Genomic DNA, 19,249 nt, shown 5'->3' on the forward strand with positions numbered 1-19,249 from the left:
AAAAATATTATCCTAAAAGCATTGTATATAATAATGACAATGACAAATACTATGGAGAGGGGGTGGGGGGCGTGGGTGTGGGGTGGTGGGGATGGGGGTGAAAATGGGGTGCTGTGGAGGGTGGAGAAGACAATCAATGTGGAATGCCATTTGTGGAACTTGTTTTCCCTACTTCCACTAGGGAAGTCATTTTCCTCATTTTAACTTGTTTTCTTAGAGAGTGTTTTCCAAAAATTTTGACCAACCGAGCATGGGAAAATTGGAAAATTTTTTGCAATGTTTTCCTCCATGCCGAATACACGCATAATCTTTTTATTTTTCTCCATCTTTTGTTATAGGTGCCTATTTGGATGCCGCCCATATATTAACTCTTGTATGAATAATAATTTCGTGTAAATCGGGCGACCTTTTTTAACATCTGCCCCACGATGTGCTGAAAACCACCCTGCCAGAATACCATTTTTCTGCACTTTCAGTGGGTTAAAACATTCTCACCACATTCTTAACATTCATGTGATTGTAGTTTAAATTGGATTCCATACGTTTTCAACTCTTTCCACTTGTGTTAATAGATCTTAGGGACTTCTATATTTGCCCAATGCCTTCTAACATTCATTTTCATGCTTTGGTACTTGGTGCATCTTACTTGTATTAAAAACATTTAGTGGTGAACTTTTTGGCTACTCTAGCCAATGATTTCCCAATGGCATCAAACTCATGTTCAGCTTCTTTCTGTATTACATAACCGATATTCCTATAGTTATACTGTTTCTCAGGCGCAACATCAATTGATTGTTTGTTTAATTCTATCTTAGGGAACCTCTTGTCACCAATATCATGTGGAGAAACTTACTGATACAGGTAAAAAAAAAGGGCGATTTTCCAAAATGAGAAATATTCATTTTATATTTGTTTTTGAGGTTGATATCTCCTGGTTGAACATCTGCAGGCTCTGTATCAAGTTACAGTTCTCCTGATCCTTAATTTCCGAGGTAGAGAACTTCTGCATTTGGAGCATGAGACGAATGCGCGCGCTATTAAACTGAAGAATACCTTGATTTTCAACGCTTTTGTCTTGTGTCAGGTAAGAATATAACTGATAACAAAATAACATATGATTGGCTTGTGCACTCTCCATATTGTATTTTCCTTTCTTACATTAGAAAGATTATCTAGTGTGGTACTTCATGCAATCTCAGGCACGTCAGGTGTTTTTTCCTACTTGCATTTTTGGATTGTGCAATTTATCCACTTCCCTTAATTCTAATACGTCTGAAATACCACAAAAACTTTAGCCTTCCCACTTCTCCACCTTATAATTTCCCCTTTATCCAGCATAAAAACATCAAAACATGTTCCATGTTTTTTCTCAACAAATATTAAACAATTCATATTTCCGACTCTTCCCTTAATCAAAGCAAGAGTGCAACCAAATTTGGATGGAGGGGTATCTAATCTCTGCCTATTTTTTAGGATCTTGGTTGTGTTTCCGGAGATGACTCTTGAATTAAATATGAGATATAACTATCTTCTTGGGCTCCCTTCAATTTCCCCTGTAGTCCTTTTCTATTTTTGTTTGTTCCGGAGATCGGTGTATGCGGTAAAAAGTCTGAAGCTAGTTTGTTGGGGGGGATGGGTGTATGGGAGCAAAAAGTGTGAAACTGAGTTATTCATATTACTCTTTGCAAGTGAGCTCCATAAATTCAGATATTTGCCTTTCTACTGTGATTTAATAACTGCACCCACTGCTAATGACTCAAAACTGCAGGTTTTCAATGAATTCAATGCTCGGAAACCAGATGAGATGAATGTATTCAAAGGAGTCCAAAGAAACCGTCTATTCATCGGAATTGTTGGCATCACAGTGGTGCTTCAGGTACATATAATGGGGATAAGTACCATTTTGGGCCGCCCTAATAAATAATAGCATGCAAATATATATGTTTTGTATAGTGACTATAAAATATACATAATCAGTGTATATGTTTTGTATATTTTGGCTAGCACTCACAATTAATTTCGGCCGTTGGGCATACAAATGAAAAAAGCCCTATATATTATCCCCTATCCTTTGTTTGGTACTGAACATCAACCTTTTATATTAACAATATCTTTTTATTGCTAGGTTCTCATCATATTCTTTCTTGGAAAATTCACTTCAACTGTGAGACTGAGCTGGAAATTATGGCTTGTTTCAATTGCCATTGGAATTATAAGGTTAGTCTGATCTTATGCCCTGGCATTATATATGATCCAGTAATATCTTTCTGGTACTAACTGAAATTTGGTTTTGCTCAACAGTTGGCCTCTTGCTGCTCTTGGGAAGTTGATACCTGTCCCTGAGAAGCCATTTGGTGAATATTTTTCCAAGAAATTGCCAAAACGAAAAAATCAACAAGAGTGTTCATAGACATCTACACATACACAAACTTAGCTAACCAAAAGTGTCGTCGTGCTTTTGTAAGAGTGGCGTTTCTTTTGCTACTGTACAGAAGTATGCCGCTAATATTTCATTTTGTGAATGTAGTAGATTAGTATTATTATTATTTTACTTGAATGCCTCTTTTAAGTTCGGATGCACTCCCCTTTTGCAGCAGATACTAATTTTCCTGTGACTACTACGCCTTCTAGTTGAGAAAGCCCTTTTGTGCTGTTCATGTAAGATGAAACATCTATCACTTGTAATTTTTCTCATTTCCTTTGTGGTACTGCTAACTACTTGAAATATTTTTTGAAGACAAAGAACACTTAAGAATCATAATTATTTGAGTGCAGATACGAAGCTGCTCGTGAATTGCTAAATGTAAAGGATTTAACAATCTAAATCTACATTATATTTACACGATCAAATAATGTCCAGTTTTTCTCAATGTTACCTATGTCCACAGAGTCTTCTTGTCTTCACGTTATTGATTACTTTTAATTTCCCGTGTTTGGCTTGGCAATTTTAAGAATCATAATTATTTGAGTGCAGATACGAAGCTGCTCGTGAATTACTAAATGCTGCTAATGTCCAGTGAATTACTTAAATGTAAAAGAATCATAATTATTTGGATTGCTAATTACAAATCAATCTAAATCTACATTATATTTACACGATCAAATAATGTCCAGTTTTTCTCAATGTTACCTACGTCCACAGAGTCTTCTTGTCTTCACGTTATTGATTACTTTTAATTTCCCGTGTTTGGCTTGGCAAAAAATTGCAACATTTCTTTCTTTCCCAAGAACAAGCAGCGTAGGAGGATTAGGTGATTCAAACACGGTTGTAGGAGGATTAGCCGATTCAAACGTGAAGTTTTAATTTAAGTCAAATAATTGGTGCAAGTGTAGGGTTTCCTACTTCAGGGAAAAAAAAGTCATTCACAGCCATTAGGCTCAACGGAGGATTCCTTGAAAAATAACAACATAACCAGTGCAACTCTACAAGTAGGGAGTGGGGTCTAGGGAAGGTAGGATGTACGACCCTCAGGTTGTTATTTATAACACTTCCTAAACCATAGATGGTATGTACAATGATAGGTACAAGGAAGAAAAACAACTGTCCGATAACGAGGGCTAGGACCAGTGATGATAATTTTCTAGTTCAGATTACTGCTGCTACCAGCAGAAAACAGTGGAGATAATTTTCTGGAATTCTCACAAATAGCAAGCATAACGAAATATATTAGTTATGAAGATTTTCATATAGAAGGCTGTGAAACTGATGCATAGCCTTCTCAACTTGTGGTGCATAGCGCCCAGTGCGGTATGCGGGTGATTCAAGGCCTCTTTGAACAGCTTCACATAGTTTTATATCCTCTATCTGTAAATTGTAGTTAGCAATGTTAACCAGAGCATAATGAGTGGGCGCGTCTGAACACACATGTAACAGATACGTATATATATTAAAGAGACGATGACAAAAGTTGATTGCGAAAGCGCATATTTTTACTGTACCTGCACTGTCTCACTATCTTGGAGACTCTGTGCGATAAAACTCTCATCACCCTGTGAACAAAGAAGAAGCAATTACTGGAAGAAGTAACTTTATCTTTGAGTAAGAAAGCAAAAGACTTTGGATACACCAAACTTTGAAATGTGATTGCTTTCCTTTTCTATAGTATATGGTAAGAAATGGAATAGAGTGAACATGCTAATGGAAAATAACTATTTAGGAAGTCTCCTTAGGAATTCACTTAAAGGTTTGATCTTAATTGCTATGCTAAAGATGTGCTTCCTTTTGGTTCAAATATCTCAGAGATACTCCACGCTTCCAATAGACGTCAAACTTGCTATAACTTATGCTGTCTCGCCTTCTCTTTAAACAATAGCAAATCCAATTCATACTGCCGAAACTCATTTCCCTGGCCCTCCCCCCACCCCAACCGGGTTCCAAAAAATATCTTCCGTGAAGAGAAAATGGCATTTCATTGGTGGAGCATCTCAGGCTTAATAAAGGCATGGCTAATAGACGTAAAAAGAACAAAAATCCATTTAGCTGTACATAGATCACCATGCATTAACAGAGTCTGTGGTGTCGCTCTTTCCTTTGTCCTTTCCCCCTCTTGTTTTAACATTTCCAGAAAGACGACCTATTTGTTTGTTTACTGGGTTCAGCACGAAATCAAAAATAAGCTCTTCCAAGTATTGCCAAGCATTTAGTACTATTACAAGAATCCACCAATCAGAAATTATACCACTTAGGTCTCTACAACTTTGATCCAATTGGACCTGTCTTCCTAATCACCCCCATGACAAACAGTTTTCTCTCCGTCCAAAAACTCTAAATTCAACATAGTAATTTCATGATTAATACTACAATATTATCAACACCAGTATATGAAGATTAACAAAGGAATTCCAAAAATTCAGTGCCACCAGAGTGTAGTGAGAAAGAGCAGTCTCCCAGAGGAGCCGGAAAACCTAATGGCCATTTTCTTTAAACATCTTCTACAAAGCTAGAATTTGTGAGAATCCACAGAAAGGAACACTAGCATATAACTTTTTCCTAACCTATTCAAACTGCAATTCCAGAAAGTTTCAGAAGTTCTACTCTGAGAGACTTGCATTGAAGCAAGACGATGCATACAGAAATTCAAAACATACCATAGAAAATGAATCTGTAACAGTTCAATTTGAACTACATTTACCTTGAGAGATGCATCAAGAAAGTAGTCAAATATCACTAGACATTTCCGAGGTCCTTGAGGCAGTACGAGATTCGTGTCCATCCAAGGACCATACCTAAGCTCCCCCAACAAATCTCAAGAGATTAGTTTTACAAGAATTACCAGTCGTGAAAAAGTTGTAATAAAAACCAGCTGTTTTATATAATATATGAATCACCAACCTATTGATCATGAAGTTTGGATACACGAATGCATATAAAGCTTTTGATCCAAGTCGATCAAATTCTTGATCGTCCTTTTCTGCACTTCCAGTTTCACATCGTTGGATGCTGACTTTTTCAAGTATCTGATTCATTATCAGGAGTTACATGCAACAATAGAAGTAAACGTTAACCATATATTTGAGGAATTAAATAAAAACTCTAGAAATTGGAATAAAATGAAAAAAATAAGAATGATAAAGATGGTGTCGGGCATACTGTGGTAGAGTACGAGTCAAGTGTGAGACCAGAAGCAAGATCTTTATGAGCATATGGTACATGATAACCACCATCCAAGTAGTTGTCACAGAAAACCTGCAAGAGAACGCACCGGTTTATTGTAGGGATAATTACCTTTTTGGACCACCCTAAAAAATAATAGACGGCAAAATATAATATACATAATCAATGTATATGTTTTGTATACTTTGGCTAGCACCCATAATTAATTTCGACCGACGGGTAAAAAATGAAAAAAGCCCTTTATTGTAGGCAAATGAACTGATTTAACCATAATGTGAGAACTAACCTTCCAGTTACACTCAATGGTGTATTCGCGTCTGCATAAAAAACTTAATGAAGAATTCACTCCACCATCAGCCAAGATTTGGGATGAACTGCCCAACCATTCGTTTCCAACCAAGTCAAAATCAGATTCTTGTTCGGACAAAGCTCCATTTTCAAAATTGAGAAGTATGAATGGTCCCCATACAGCCACTCTCATTGGAACTAATCCCATCTCCTATCCTTCATATAGAAAAACATAAAAAGACCAAATCACTCCCCACATCGACCATGAACTGAAAATGTAGTTATATAACGTATATTTTTAATACATTCACTTTGAAGTTCTTGATTCCTGTTATTCTTGTTGCCTTAAGAAGTGCTCCATCCAATCCATATGTCCACCCCTGCAAAAGGAAGAATCATTAAATGAAATTATATTGGATATTACTTCCTCCAATGTGTCTAAAATCATAGAATCGCATGCTATAACAACCAAATAAGTATCAAGAGAATGATAACCTCTGTGATGCGTGGACGAGGAAAATATCTAAGTACATAAAGAAACCAAGAAAAAATAATAGAGTGACAAGAATCAAACACATTTACTTCTGAGTTACGGTAAGTGATCGTTTTGACCTTCTCTGACTTGAAGGTCAGACTACCATTCATCACAAACTAAAGGAGGAAGAAACACAAGAAACTTAAATGACATAAAAAAGAATTGAGTCTTCGACCTTGAAATCTACTTCATTCAGTTTATACATTTGACATGACATCGAATTTAAAATAATAGATCTAAAATTTTCTTTCAAATAATATCAAACATACTCTAACGATAGCATATATCTTATCTAGCAGGATTGACTGTAGTACCGTATTTCAAATGCAAGCTTGACACGTGAAGAACCTCATTATTAAAGAATAATGCAAAGTCAGACTTGATGAAATATTAAATGGTAAATAAACTCATATATGCCGGTTACACCAGTGCTTAAAATGTGTGCATACAAAAAGATATTTTCTGTAAATCTGAGCTCCTTTACTCCAATAGTCAGTAATAATCCATCATGTAATCTCATTACTGGAAGAAGAGTAAATGAAAAGATCAAGAAAAAGCTGATGGTAAAGTAAGTCTTCAAATCACATATTGTAATGAGAATAAGAAAACAGAAATCAGCTCAAAAAGGATCAAGAAAGCTCCAAATGCGCGATTAAAAACTCACATGGTATGGGCAAACAAAGCAAGAGCTTTTCCCACTTCCAGAGGCAAGAAGAGTGGCATGATGCCGGCACACATTGTGAAAAGCGTATATTTTTCCACCATCATCTCGACATACAACATACTCGACGTTGCCCAATCTGTATATCAACTATTAGCTACTCGAACAAAACAGATAGGTATATAAGTTCATCTCAAGAATAATCCGAGCGAGCTCACATCTCAAGAATAATCCGAGCGAGAGCTCGCTTTTCCTTTCTCTTGCATTTAGTGAAACTGTATATGAATCACTTGAAACTCACAAATATCAATTTTATAATCTAGTGAAATTTATGGCGTAACAGTACCTTCCAGTGAAATATTGGCTAGGCTCTTTGATCTGTTCGGTGTACCCTGAAATCACAGAAGAAGAATTGCAGAAAACTCACGTTCAGAAAGCAGAATCACTTAATACTTCCTTTTCAAGAATGGTAAGGTAATACTAGATAATAAACAAGAACCTTCGTTGCACTCTCCTTTTACTTGTCATGTAGTCAATACAATTACCATAGTGTTATTCCCCATAGTTAGGTTCTCACTGTTGAAATGTGTGACCATCTCATCTAAAAGCTTAAGCTGTTAGAGAGAGTACACTTTTATTTGCTTAACTATATTTTCAACACTCACCTATGCGTCTATGCTGTAGCATATTAAGCTCACATTGAGCTTTGCAAGCTACACTTCATAGATACTAATTGTGCCTCAAAAAAGCTCCCTTAATAGTATTAGCGAATTACTTCAACAGTGTTCCCCTAAAATTTTCTCTATTCCCACCACGGAAATACACTTAAACGTGAAAATACACACACACACAGAGAAAGAGAGAAAAACATATGTAAGAGATCTACAAGAGCTATGTTCCAAGAATGCAGTACTATTAGCTATGCCAATTACTGATACAGTTGCAAATGAAGAAGGAAAGCTCTAAACATCCAAGATATAGTCCTATGATAATAAAGGCAAAGATTAATATCAAAAAGGAAAAAAAATTTGCCAAGATTGAGGGGCAATAACTGGTATAATTAACCACATATCTATATAACTGCGAACCTTAGTAGCTCAGTTGGTTTGCTACCTGAACTTCTACCTTGTTGTAGGGTTCGATTCCCCACCTCGTAATCTCCTTCTTCATTTTCCTCCCCCCTCCCTCCCTACGCGTAATAATAATACTCCCTCCGTCCACATTTATGTGGTATCGTTTGATTTGACACATCGTTTAAGAAAGAAAGGAATACTTTTGAAATTTATGATTTAAAATAAATCATGGACATTTGTGTGGCTATAAATCTTTCATTAAGGATAAAAGAGGAATTTTAAAGGTAAGTTGTTTCTAATTATAGAAAGTGACATTCTTATCCCATAGTACTTACTAAAAAGGAAAATGCGCACACATAAATTGGATTAGTGAATAACATACTGCACTCTGCTAGTAATTTCAATAATTACAGTTCCCAAATTGAAGCAGACTAAAAAACGAACTATGAAAATCCAGAGAAAGAACAAAAACTATCCAAATTATTAGTACTAAGTTTTAAACAAAAACTAAACAATGATCTTTTTATTTTTTATTTTTAAAAGAAGCATCTACTAGAATTGGTAAGCAAAAAAAAAAAAGGTGCAAAGAAGTTATACAAATTAGTACTAATTTTTAAACAAAAACTAAACAATGATCCTTTTTTTGTTTTTTTGTTTTTTTTTGTTTTAAAGAATCATATACTAGTATAGGTAAGCAAAAAAAAGGTGCAAAGAAGTTATACCAACAACTTGCCAGCCTTTGAAGAAGACTTGATTGAGTTCATGTGTATAAAATGAAGTGTCAGTGTACCAAGAACTAGGTGGTGTCACAGCTTCTTCAATAGGTATATTTGGATCAAATTCTTGAACCAACTTTTTAGTATAATTGTGATTGTTTGAGTAATCAAGTGTAGATGATACTTGAGATGAAGAAAGATGCTTTCTTGGTTTTATAAAACAAGTGAAAGTCTGATTCTTTAGAGGAGTTAAAGGACAACATAATTTGGGTTTCTTGAATTGATGAAAGGAACTGAGCTGTTGCAGAAGTGCCATGGGAATATGGATTAGATTTGATTAGTCACACTTAATTGTCCTGCCTATCTTTGGGTATTTTTATGTTTGATTACATTTTAGACAATCAAACTAATACATGTTTCAATTGAACACCTCAAACTTTTAATAAAGTGTTTAATTAGATGACAACAACAACAATAACAAACCTAAGGTAGGATATACATTTTATCCCTGTAAGTTTTCGATAGATTCTCCGCCGTAAAGAGATCCGCACTAATGTGAGAAAAGAGATAGCAAAATAACAAAATACAAACAAATAATGTTTTAATTAGATATCTTCGATTTAAATTTTAGAAAATATTTTTGTGTGTAATCACATAAAATATGTCTATATAATCACATAAAATATATCTATCTTCTTTAATTATACGCAATCGCCTAAATAAGCCGTAAAACACTAGACATTTATTTTCTAATTAACGTTAATGTGCATGTACCCGGGCACATCATACTTTTCAGGGATTGTGTCATGTCAATTTTCATTTTTCTTGCGTACACAAAATATGTCTATCGAGGCGGTGGGATTTAATCATACGCATTCGCTTGGGGAGAGAAGGGACTCTCCCAAAACACATAGAAAAAGTAGGACATTTATTTTCTTTCCAATTGACATTAGAACGCAACAAAGTAAACACAATAATGCGAATGAGACTCTCGATTCTTTGAGTTAACTTAACTACCTAATAGACGAATTCAAACACATGCAATTTTTTTTTTTTCAAAATTTAAACTGAAAGTGTCTAACTGAAACATTTTGTGAGGAGTTGAGGTGTTCAATTGAAACATGACATAGTTCGAATGGGTAAATAGAATATCCTATCAAGTTTAAAGGACTGACCATGTCTTAAGCCTTTTATGTTTGGATGTCTTCTATTAGATTATTAGATTGTTAGTATTTCTGTTTTCGCCGGCCAAACGATAACATGATTTAGAGTTTAGCTCATGATTGATTTCATGTTTAGAAAGTGTCCCTCGTAAGATGAGAGAGATTCTAATTTTAGTACTTTAGTTTGAGAACAAATTATTCTGAAATTACACTGTATGGTAATTATCAAGATTTATATGTTTGTCGTAAAGTATTTATAAACATAATGTTTGATTGTACAAATATAATTACACATTTAAATCTTTTAATTTCAAAAAAAAATAAATTAATTATCAAAGCTTAAATGTCAGTGTTTGTTAAATATGTGTATATATATAAAAAAAATATTATCAAAATTTACTTAATTGCTAGGTAATCGACCACAACAACATACCAAGTGTAATTTTACAAGTGGGGCCTGAGGAAGTTAGAGTGTGTGCAAACTAAACTCTTAACTCGTAGAGATAGAGAGATTATTTCCGATAAACCCTCGGCTCAAGGAAGCATTTCAAAGTAGTGCGGGAAAAAAAATAACATAAGCGAATAAGTCATGGCAAAATACAATAGAAAACATGACAAAATATTCTGGAAAAGGAACAGTAACTACAACAAAATAATATGATAATCTAAGTACAAGAAACAACAGATAGTAACATAAATCGAAGGACAAGAAACTACAAGGCTAATACTACAACTACAAGTAAGGAAAGATAAGCGAGACTCAACTGCCTTCTAACTCTCTAGCCTAATCTGTATCCTCCATAACCTTCTATCTAAGGTCATATCCTCCGTAGGTTGATACCGCGTCATGTCTTGTCTATTACCCTCAACGACAATTATTGTTAACCAAGGACAATAATTCGTAGTAAAGGCAAGATACACTTGGACAAAAAAAAAAACCCGTGCTCAAAATATTTCAATTTCAGCATATCGATTTATGCCTAGCCTATTCCTTTCTTTGCGTTTTTCTTTTCTTTTTACACCTTTCATAGATTGGTTTTTATGATTCGATCAAGAATCAAACTTATTTAAATGTTCTTGCTATTTTATATCTCAACAATAATTCTTCAGCCTACCTCCACCTCTCCTGAAACCATCAATAGCCAACCTCTCGCACCTCCATACTGGGGCATCCGCGCATCTCCAATTCACGTGCCCGAATCGTCTCAGTCTCATTTCCTGCATCTTGTCCTCCAACGAGGCCACTCCCACCTGTCTTGACAATATTCATTTGGAATCCTATCTCTTCTAGTATGCACACACATTCATCGCAACATCCTCATTTCACCAATTTTCATTTGCTGAATGTGGGAGCTCTTGACTGGCCAACACTCCGCCCCATACAACGTAGTTGGTCTAACCACTGCTCTGTAGAACTTGCCTTTAAGTTTTGATTGCACCTTCTTATCACACAAGACTTCAGATGCGAGCCTTCATTTCACTCACTCTAAAATGATATGTGACATCATCGTCAATCTTCGCATTTCCTTGGATAATAAATCCAAGATACTTGAAGCTACCTCTCTTTTGGATGACCTGGAATCAAGCCTCGCTTCCACGCCAACGACACTGAACTTGCCCTCCAAGTATTATGTCTTGGTCTTGCTCAACCTGTACCCTTTAGACTACGGGTTTGACACTAAACCTCCAGCTTAGCGTTAACTCTACCACGAGTCCCAATCAGACTTGTGTCATCCGCAAATAACATAAGCCATGACGCCTCACCTTGGATTTGCCGGCATCAATCCATCCATCACTAAGGAAAATAAAAATGGGCCAAGAGCAGATCCCTGGTGCAAGCCCATCACAACTGGGAAGTGCTTTGAATATCCTCTCACTATCCTTACCCGAGTCTTGGCTCCATCAAATATGTTCTTGATCGGCCTAGTGTGCACCATAGGTACACTTCAGCCTCCTAGCATCTCCATAAAACCTCCCTTGGAACTTTGTCATATGTCTTTTCTAGTTCGATAAGCACCATGTGTAGATCTCTCTTCCCTCCATATACTGCTCCACTAGTCTCCTTATAAGATGAATGAATTATGTAGTTGAGTGTCCCGACATGAATCCGAATTACTAGGTAATTAAGTTACATATTATTTTTTGAAAATATAATATTAAATACTTATAAACTTGTGAACAATTTGATAAAAATAATTAATATATAGTTTTCAAATAATAATTATTTCAGTTAATTAATTTTTTTTTTTTTTACTAACCATACATTTCGCAAGAACATCATGAACTACATGTTTGACAAAAAATTAATATTTTATTGACATAATTTTATAACATTGTTCAAATGTTTGATAACAAGTAACCTATCCATTATGACATTACTCACTATAAGCCAAGCTTGTTTATAAACTCATTCAACTTTAATGACATCACTCCTTATAAGCCAAATTTGTAGATGGCTCATTCTTTCTATGATTAGGAGATATAGTTTCAAAAAATAGAATAATAACACAACTAAGCGAAATAAAGACATTATAGAAAAATAAATAAGAAAGAAACAAAAAATGAGAAATTACATGAAAGCACATGAAGTAAAGGTTGGAAATACGAGCTGGAGAAATGAAATATAAACAATGTAAGAAATAATATATTTAAAAAATAAAAAAGAATTTAAAAAGTAAAAAGAATAGGGAAATCTTAGTGGCTCAGTTGGTTGGCTACCTAAATTTTCACCTTATTGGAGAGGGTTCGATTCCCCACCTTGTAATCCCCTCTCCCATTTCCGCTTTCCCCACCCCCAATTTTTTTAGGGAAAGAATAAAAATTAAAACTATATTAAAAAAAAATATAAACTAAATTTTAAAAAAAAAATAAGGAGAAAATAAAAATAAAAAAACCTAGTTATTGCACCATCTAATTATCAGCAATTCTCAACCTCTCCTTGATAATTAAAGAGCGTAATTACTCCTCCTTAATTAAACTCAATTACATGCTGACCAAGTAATTGCTTCGCCAGACTGAGTAATTACACTCAATTTCAATTACAAGATAACTTTCCAAATAGGCCCCTAAATGAGTAATATTTCCAAGGCCTTCAAAATCATCACCTGTATAGGTGAAATTTGCCTCAGTATCATCATATTTGTTTGTCAGAGATGCTTACTGATCAATTGATACACCCAAATTATACCAAATAAGAATATAAACGGTCGTTGTCAATTATATAACCCAACAAAATTAGGTATCAAATTTCACAGAGAATACGATAGAGAAATGTTACTAATTTAGCATTGGACTTTACTTTAAGTCTCTATTGAGGTGACAGGTTTTAATGTTAATTTAGTAATGATTTGATTAACACAATTGATTAGCAGGTAATTACTTAGGTTGTAAAATGTATGGGAAAAGGCACTAGGGTTGTAGTCCCTCTGTTAATAGCATTCTCTCCCTCTAGAATTCATTCACGAAGTCTCGGAGCAACTCCGCAACTCCTTGTCGTATCTTGAAGATATCCTCAATTAGTTTCTATATCTTTTGGGCCCAGTGTGGTGTCTTACAATAGCATCATCCAATTCTGCAAATGAGCCTATGGAGTTTTCGGATAAGAGTGAATATCAGGTTAATGCTCCTCTTGTGAGAGTTTTCGTGAATGTTTTTATATCACCTCGTGCCTTCGGGCTAAGGTTTGACCCATTCTATGAGGGTATAACGGGAACCAAGAAAGAATTATTTTTTCTAGTGAGTTTGCGGAAGAGATTACTTCGAGTGACTATAACCCCTTTATTAATTCCGAATTTGGGAAAACTTCCTTAATTAAAGTTGTAACCCTTTGAAATACCTTTCTATCCATATAAGGATCGAATAGCAAACGAATCTTTGTGCAAAAAGTTATGCGCATTTTACTGGACACTGCGCAGTGCGCGGCCAAGATTTAGGTGTGCGACCCCGCACCGGAGGCAGTGTTACTGCTTTTGCTATGTTAGCTGCGCGGTTGGGCCTTCCAGCTTCATGGCCGCGCACCGGAAACATCGTTTTAAAATCCCTAGGTCTTACCCCACTCCCCAAATACGAAAACTTGCTCTAGAAAAGAAAGCTCTCAAGAACCCAACTTCCTCCAAAGTTCCTCTATCATCCAAGGTAAGATTTGGCCATAGAATATTGATGATTTCTTCATCTTAACACAAATTAATACCTCCTACTAATGCGATCCATAGCTTTTCAAGAAAACCCTTCTCAAGGGTTCAAGTGAAGGAATTAGAGTTCTTCATCAAAAGTTTGGATTTTTCTTTAGGTTTTGAAACTAATAAGGTATTTAAGGCTAACTCTCTACGTGTGGCAATGTTATTGATCTTCCCCATGCCTCGTTCGTCATGATTACTACAAATTACATCAGAAATAGAGATTATGCCCTAGTCCATGAAAAGTTCAGAACTTCTATCCTTTGAGAATATAGTTTCGTAGTTGTTCATGATTATCATTCTGAATATTGTGAATTCAAAAGATGTAATCAGTATAAGCTCATGTTTGACATCTCATGAGCCTCAGTCACAGACCACGAAATGCTTATGTAGAAGTACTACTCTAATTTCCATGAATAGTTCATGAATCTATGTCTCAATTCAGTATAGAAGTAGTTAGTATTCCATATCAGAACCTTAGTATGAATTAATGTTTCAGTATCTCATATTAGTATTACAGTATGTGTCTCAGATCTATGATATAAATTGTTAAATGATGAACACATGTATTTGGGCTCGAGACCACTTAATTATGCACTTACATATAGGCCCGAGGCTACAGTTATGAACTCTTATAAACATATGATTTCCCCGTGTTCAGTGAGGGGTACTTACGATTATGATTCTTATGCTCAGTTCAGTTATCCTTATGTTTCTGTTTCAGTGTTCAGCTATGTGTTATGTTATTGATTTGGGTTGTCCTTTTCCCTGAGCATCCCAGAATATTTATTTCTTTCAATTGGTTTTACATACAAATACAATTCAAATATACTTATGTCCCTTTTGCCCGGGGCCTGCATTTCATGATGTAGGTACTGATTTTCAGGACGACAGATTAGTTTGCTAGGATCTCCTTCATATCAGTGCTTGGTGAGCCCCAGTTTCCTTCGGGGCATTGTTTACTTTAAGTCATTATTTACATTAGACAATTAGGTATGCCGGGGGCCTTGTCCCTGTAAACAGTAAGTATTCTTCAGAGGCTTCATAGACTAGAGTAGCAGTCAGTCAGTATTTTTAGATATTGTGTTAGCCGTGTTGGCTACACCTTTACATTCTCAAATTTATCTCAGTATTTCTTATTTATAAGATTTAGTCAGACTTGCAGTAGTTCAGTATGTTTTAAATTATATTCCGTATCTGTACATGTCCCATGTTGATTCAGCTGGTCATGTGATTTGCTCAGTCACATGCAGTTAGACACCGAGTGTCGCGTTACGCCCAGGCTATAGTTCGGGGCGTGACAGTTTTTACCAGAATCAATTCTTTCTTCTACTTGGTGGGATCGTACCCTTTGATCCGTTGTGTAGGATATGATGTGTTCCAGGGAATCCTTGGTCATAAATTTTACAAGTTCTTACATCTGATAATCTCTTTGCAATAGGCATGGGAGCTGCACTTGGCTTTTATGATTGTTGGAAGTATTTCTCTACGTCGATACCTTTGAGGACGAGTTGAGTCCCTAAGATCTGGTCATTCCGGTCATTTTGCTCCTTAATTTGACCTAGAAGGCTTTACAAGAGCGGGTTCTGCGGCTTAGGGGTAATAATTCGTTGTACCACCCAGGTCTCAAGCCTCCAACTCTTGGGTCATGGGACAAGTCTCCTAGCGCCAAAACTTCTTGGGTATTAAGGACAATTAAAGAGAAATAATTGATTGGTAAAAAAAAGAGTTCTTTACATCGATTCTCGTCGATGATAAGAATTGTTGAAAACCAACGATGAACCGTTGTGTACGGAGAGTAATCATAAAGTTATATGTAAACAAACGTGAAAATTCAAATAAACACAATCATGAAGAAGTGGGGGATTTTATTGGATAGCTAAGAGTAATTGCTTTCTGTGATCCTCGCTTGTTTCAACCGCTACATGGCTAAGATCATGGGTTATCCTCTGTCCGAGCACTCTGACCCTTTCCGAATGGATCATTCCAGATTTTATTCGATCTAAGTGAGGCACGCCTGGGTGGTAATTCTCGGATAATCCGATTGATCTTTGGTTTGACTAACGTTGACCAGTTCAACAATTGACTGTAATCTTCTCTATGCTTATCACGTGTTCGGTCAAATAGTCTTAAGTTTATATATTTTTACCAATACAATACGTTAGAATTTCTCTCTTAAACTCTATACACAGGTCAAATAAATTCACACAAATTAAATCAGAGTGTGTACATTGTTTTGGTTTTTAGATCATTTTGGACGAACACTCTTGCCGAGGAATGAGGAATCCTTTATGTCACCTTTTAGAGACAGCTGTTAACTTGTCACAAGTGATGGCTTTACTTTTAATTTCTACCTAAAGAGCAAAGGGAAATAGGAAAAGCCCATATATAGCTCTGTCTTTTTGTACGTGCAACAAAACAAAATCGACAGATGGCATAGTAAAGTCTGCCTCTATAGACGAGTATACGAAGTATTTGGAATTTTTGACCAAAATAAGCTATTATTTAAACCAATTCACCAAAATAATACGTTTTTAATTTTTTTTACAGAACTAGTATAAACGTATTCGCGTATTAGCAAAAATTCTGATAGCCATTGTTCGTATTATGGATTTTCCATATACGAGCAGGTGATTGATGTTAAAGTCGTAACTCGGAGTTACAGCTCGACCTACTAAATAATAGCTTATTTTGGTCAAAAATTCTCAAGATCTAACTCTAAAAGGATAATATATTGGTTAATAAGTTGGTAATGAATTTTAATATTCAGAGTAATTATTGGAGTCTTTAATTAGGGGTTATTGTTGAGAAGGAAAATGACTAATTAACCGAAACAGAGAAATAAGTTACTTTTATTTTGGGGAGCAAAGAAGTTTGGACCAATTACATGATGACAGTTGAAAGAATCAAAAGTGACAAAACAAATCTTGGTCTATTTCTCAGTTTAATTTCTACTTTACACAGGTTTTAATCTTGTGTTGGCTTAAAAAGATTAAAATATACTTAGGCCCCGTTTGTCCATAGATACAAAAAAAAAATTCACTTTTTTCTGGAACTTTGGAGTTGGAGTTGGAGTTGTATTTGGCCATAGTTTTTAAAATTGTAGTTTTTGGTGAAATGTAGTTGTAAAAAAGTGAAATTTTTTTGAAAAATAAGTTTTTTGAGTTTTTGGTATTTTATAACTTTTTATTTAATGAGTGAATAGTTCTTCTGCTTTTTTCTCTTTTGGCCACAATGCCGTACAACGTGGGGTCTGATTCATGGAACCCTAATTAATGTAGGCAAGTTTAACATCGAATTTATTCTTGTCTCCATTTGGAAAAAGAAATTAACTTTGAATCTCAGTTCTCAAATAATGATTCGAGAAACCAGCCGTATTCATGTTCAAAGAGTCATCAAGTTAAAAAAAAAAAAAAATTAAAAAAAAAAAATGGAATCAGCAAGTTGATGCGGTTGTTTTCAACTTTATCTTTTCGGCTAGTATGACTCTTGAAGGAAATTGGATTAAAGTTAATCTTCAAAGCAAGCAACAACAGAAGAAAGAATATATATTATCCTTTTAGAGTTAGATCTTGAGAATTTTTGACCAAAATAAGCTATTATTTAGTAGAAACGTAACTGTCAGTTACGTTTTATCCTAAAATCGTAACTACGAGTTACGACTTTAACATCAATCAATGTCAGATTACGTAGAAGGATTGCTCGTGTATGGATTCTACTAAAGTCGTTATCGATGATTAGATAATACGTTTTTTAACTAATTGACACCGTTAACCCTCACTATTTTTCCCACGAAATTTTTGAATAAAATAATGTCTAATGCGTTAGCAGGGAATACGTTTATGCTAATTCTCAAAAAAATTAAAAACGTATTATTTTGGTGAATTGGTTTAAATAATAGCTTATTTTTGGTCAAACTCCCTATCAAAATTGGCATAGTAAAAGTGACAGACGAGTATACGAAGTATTTAAGACAGTTTCTCAAGTGAAATAAGTGTGCAAGCAATGTGATGCCATTGTTCATATGGATTTTCTTAAAGGTGTATTACAGCTCGACCATATCTTAAAACTTCTCATTAAACTTTACATATACTTGAACTAGGGTCTCTTCCAATTGATTACATAAACACATAATAAAGCGTTCTCATTAGATAATTCAGGCTCAAATTTTAGTTTTTTTTTTTTTTTTTTTTTTTTTTTTGTGTGTGTATGTTTCTAAACATCTAAGTTAACCACATAAAATACATCATCTCTTTCAATTATACACATCAACCTCAATTAGAACATGCATGAGGCTTTACGGCTTGTTGAGGCAAATGCATATAATTAAGGGATGTGAGATATTTTAAGTGATAGTCCCTTCGGGGACATCCGATAAAATTGAAATGACACGAAGAGATATATTTTAAGTGGTTAACTTATCTATGTAGCATATGCTCGGAACACGTTATAAAACTTTTTAAAATTTCAACTGAAAATGTCTAATAGGAACACTAGTAAATAGGCAGGTAGTTTGTTCAAGGACCTTCGATGTGTTCTGTCTTTTTAAAATTCAATGACGCTACTGTAATTTTGAATATTCTCATCGACTCTACATGGTCAATAATACTTAAAAATTACTCCATACATAGAAAAGAAGAAGAAAAAACATTTAAAACCCATATATCCTTTCATGTCAATATGACAAAAGCAATTCTCTTTATGGAGCGGTCTGTGCTGATCCCCTTTCATTTCATTACGTGAAAGGACACAATGCTAATAGGAATAGTATGTATGTATTGCATTTTGCGAGCTGTCTTTAGTCTGTCACTTGTAATTGAAGTGTTTCCTTTTCCTTATTCTCTACATCCTCTTCCTAACTGTTTTCGGCATTCTATTGTCCTTTCCTTCCTTTGTCTCTTCCCCCTCCTCACTCACAAAACACACCCATAAACACATAACAAGAACTAGATCCAGAATTTGAATTTTATAAATTCAAAAAAAAAAAAAAATCACTAAACCAACTAAACATTTAACGAGTAAAT

The 19,249-nt window shown here is 35.0% G+C and overlaps 2 protein-coding genes across 3 annotated transcripts in view; one reads left to right on the top strand and one right to left on the bottom strand.

Moving 5' to 3' along the window:
• Positions 1-2,620, top strand: part of LOC132039085 (calcium-transporting ATPase 8, plasma membrane-type-like) — a 13,176-nt gene extending 10,556 nt beyond the window's left edge. The window contains exons 23-27 of the mRNA XM_059429630.1: positions 816-861; positions 950-1,084; positions 1,769-1,876; positions 2,126-2,217; positions 2,302-2,620. Of these exons, the coding sequence (XP_059285613.1) occupies positions 816-861; positions 950-1,084; positions 1,769-1,876; positions 2,126-2,217; positions 2,302-2,410 (490 nt within the window). The 3' untranslated portion in view covers positions 2,411-2,620. The remainder of the gene's footprint in view (positions 1-815; positions 862-949; positions 1,085-1,768; positions 1,877-2,125; positions 2,218-2,301) is intronic.
• Positions 2,621-3,463: 843 nt separating this feature from the next.
• Positions 3,464-9,289, bottom strand: LOC132040223 (choline monooxygenase, chloroplastic). 2 transcript variants are annotated; one of them, XM_059430853.1, is made up of 10 exons: positions 8,894-9,289; positions 7,445-7,490; positions 7,102-7,237; positions 6,214-6,282; positions 5,901-6,113; positions 5,591-5,686; positions 5,333-5,457; positions 5,133-5,226; positions 3,940-3,990; positions 3,464-3,805 (listed from the first exon to the last, which is right to left on the bottom strand). In XM_059430853.1, exons 1-10 carry the CDS (start codon positions 9,201-9,203, stop codon positions 3,668-3,670), a joined length of 1,278 nt encoding a protein of 425 aa, XP_059286836.1. In that variant the 5' UTR covers positions 9,204-9,289; the 3' UTR covers positions 3,464-3,667. The 2 variants fall into 2 exon arrangements, with proteins under 2 accessions (XP_059286836.1, XP_059286835.1); XM_059430852.1 differs by having other exon boundaries at positions 6,208-6,282; positions 8,894-9,288.
• Positions 9,290-19,249: the final 9,960 nt, after the last annotated feature.

The sequence above is a fragment of the Lycium ferocissimum genome, chromosome 12 (genome assembly GCF_029784015.1).
Source record: "Lycium ferocissimum isolate CSIRO_LF1 chromosome 12, AGI_CSIRO_Lferr_CH_V1, whole genome shotgun sequence".
Classification (NCBI taxonomy): Eukaryota; Viridiplantae; Streptophyta; class Magnoliopsida; order Solanales; family Solanaceae; genus Lycium; species Lycium ferocissimum.

Excerpts from the sequence above, each read along its gene's own strand:
- LOC132040223 (XM_059430852.1), bottom strand. The coding sequence starts at position 9,203 with ATGGCACTTCTGCAACAGCTCAGTTCCTTTCATCAATTCAAGAAACCC. Across the intron at positions 5,227-5,332 it reads CCAAACTTCATGATCAATAG|GTATGGTCCTTGGATGGACA; the intron begins GTTGGTGATTCA and ends GGGGGAGCTTAG. Across the intron at positions 3,991-5,132 it reads TTCTTGATGCATCTCTCAAG|GGTGATGAGAGTTTTATCGC; the intron begins GTAAATGTAGTT and ends CTTTGTTCACAG.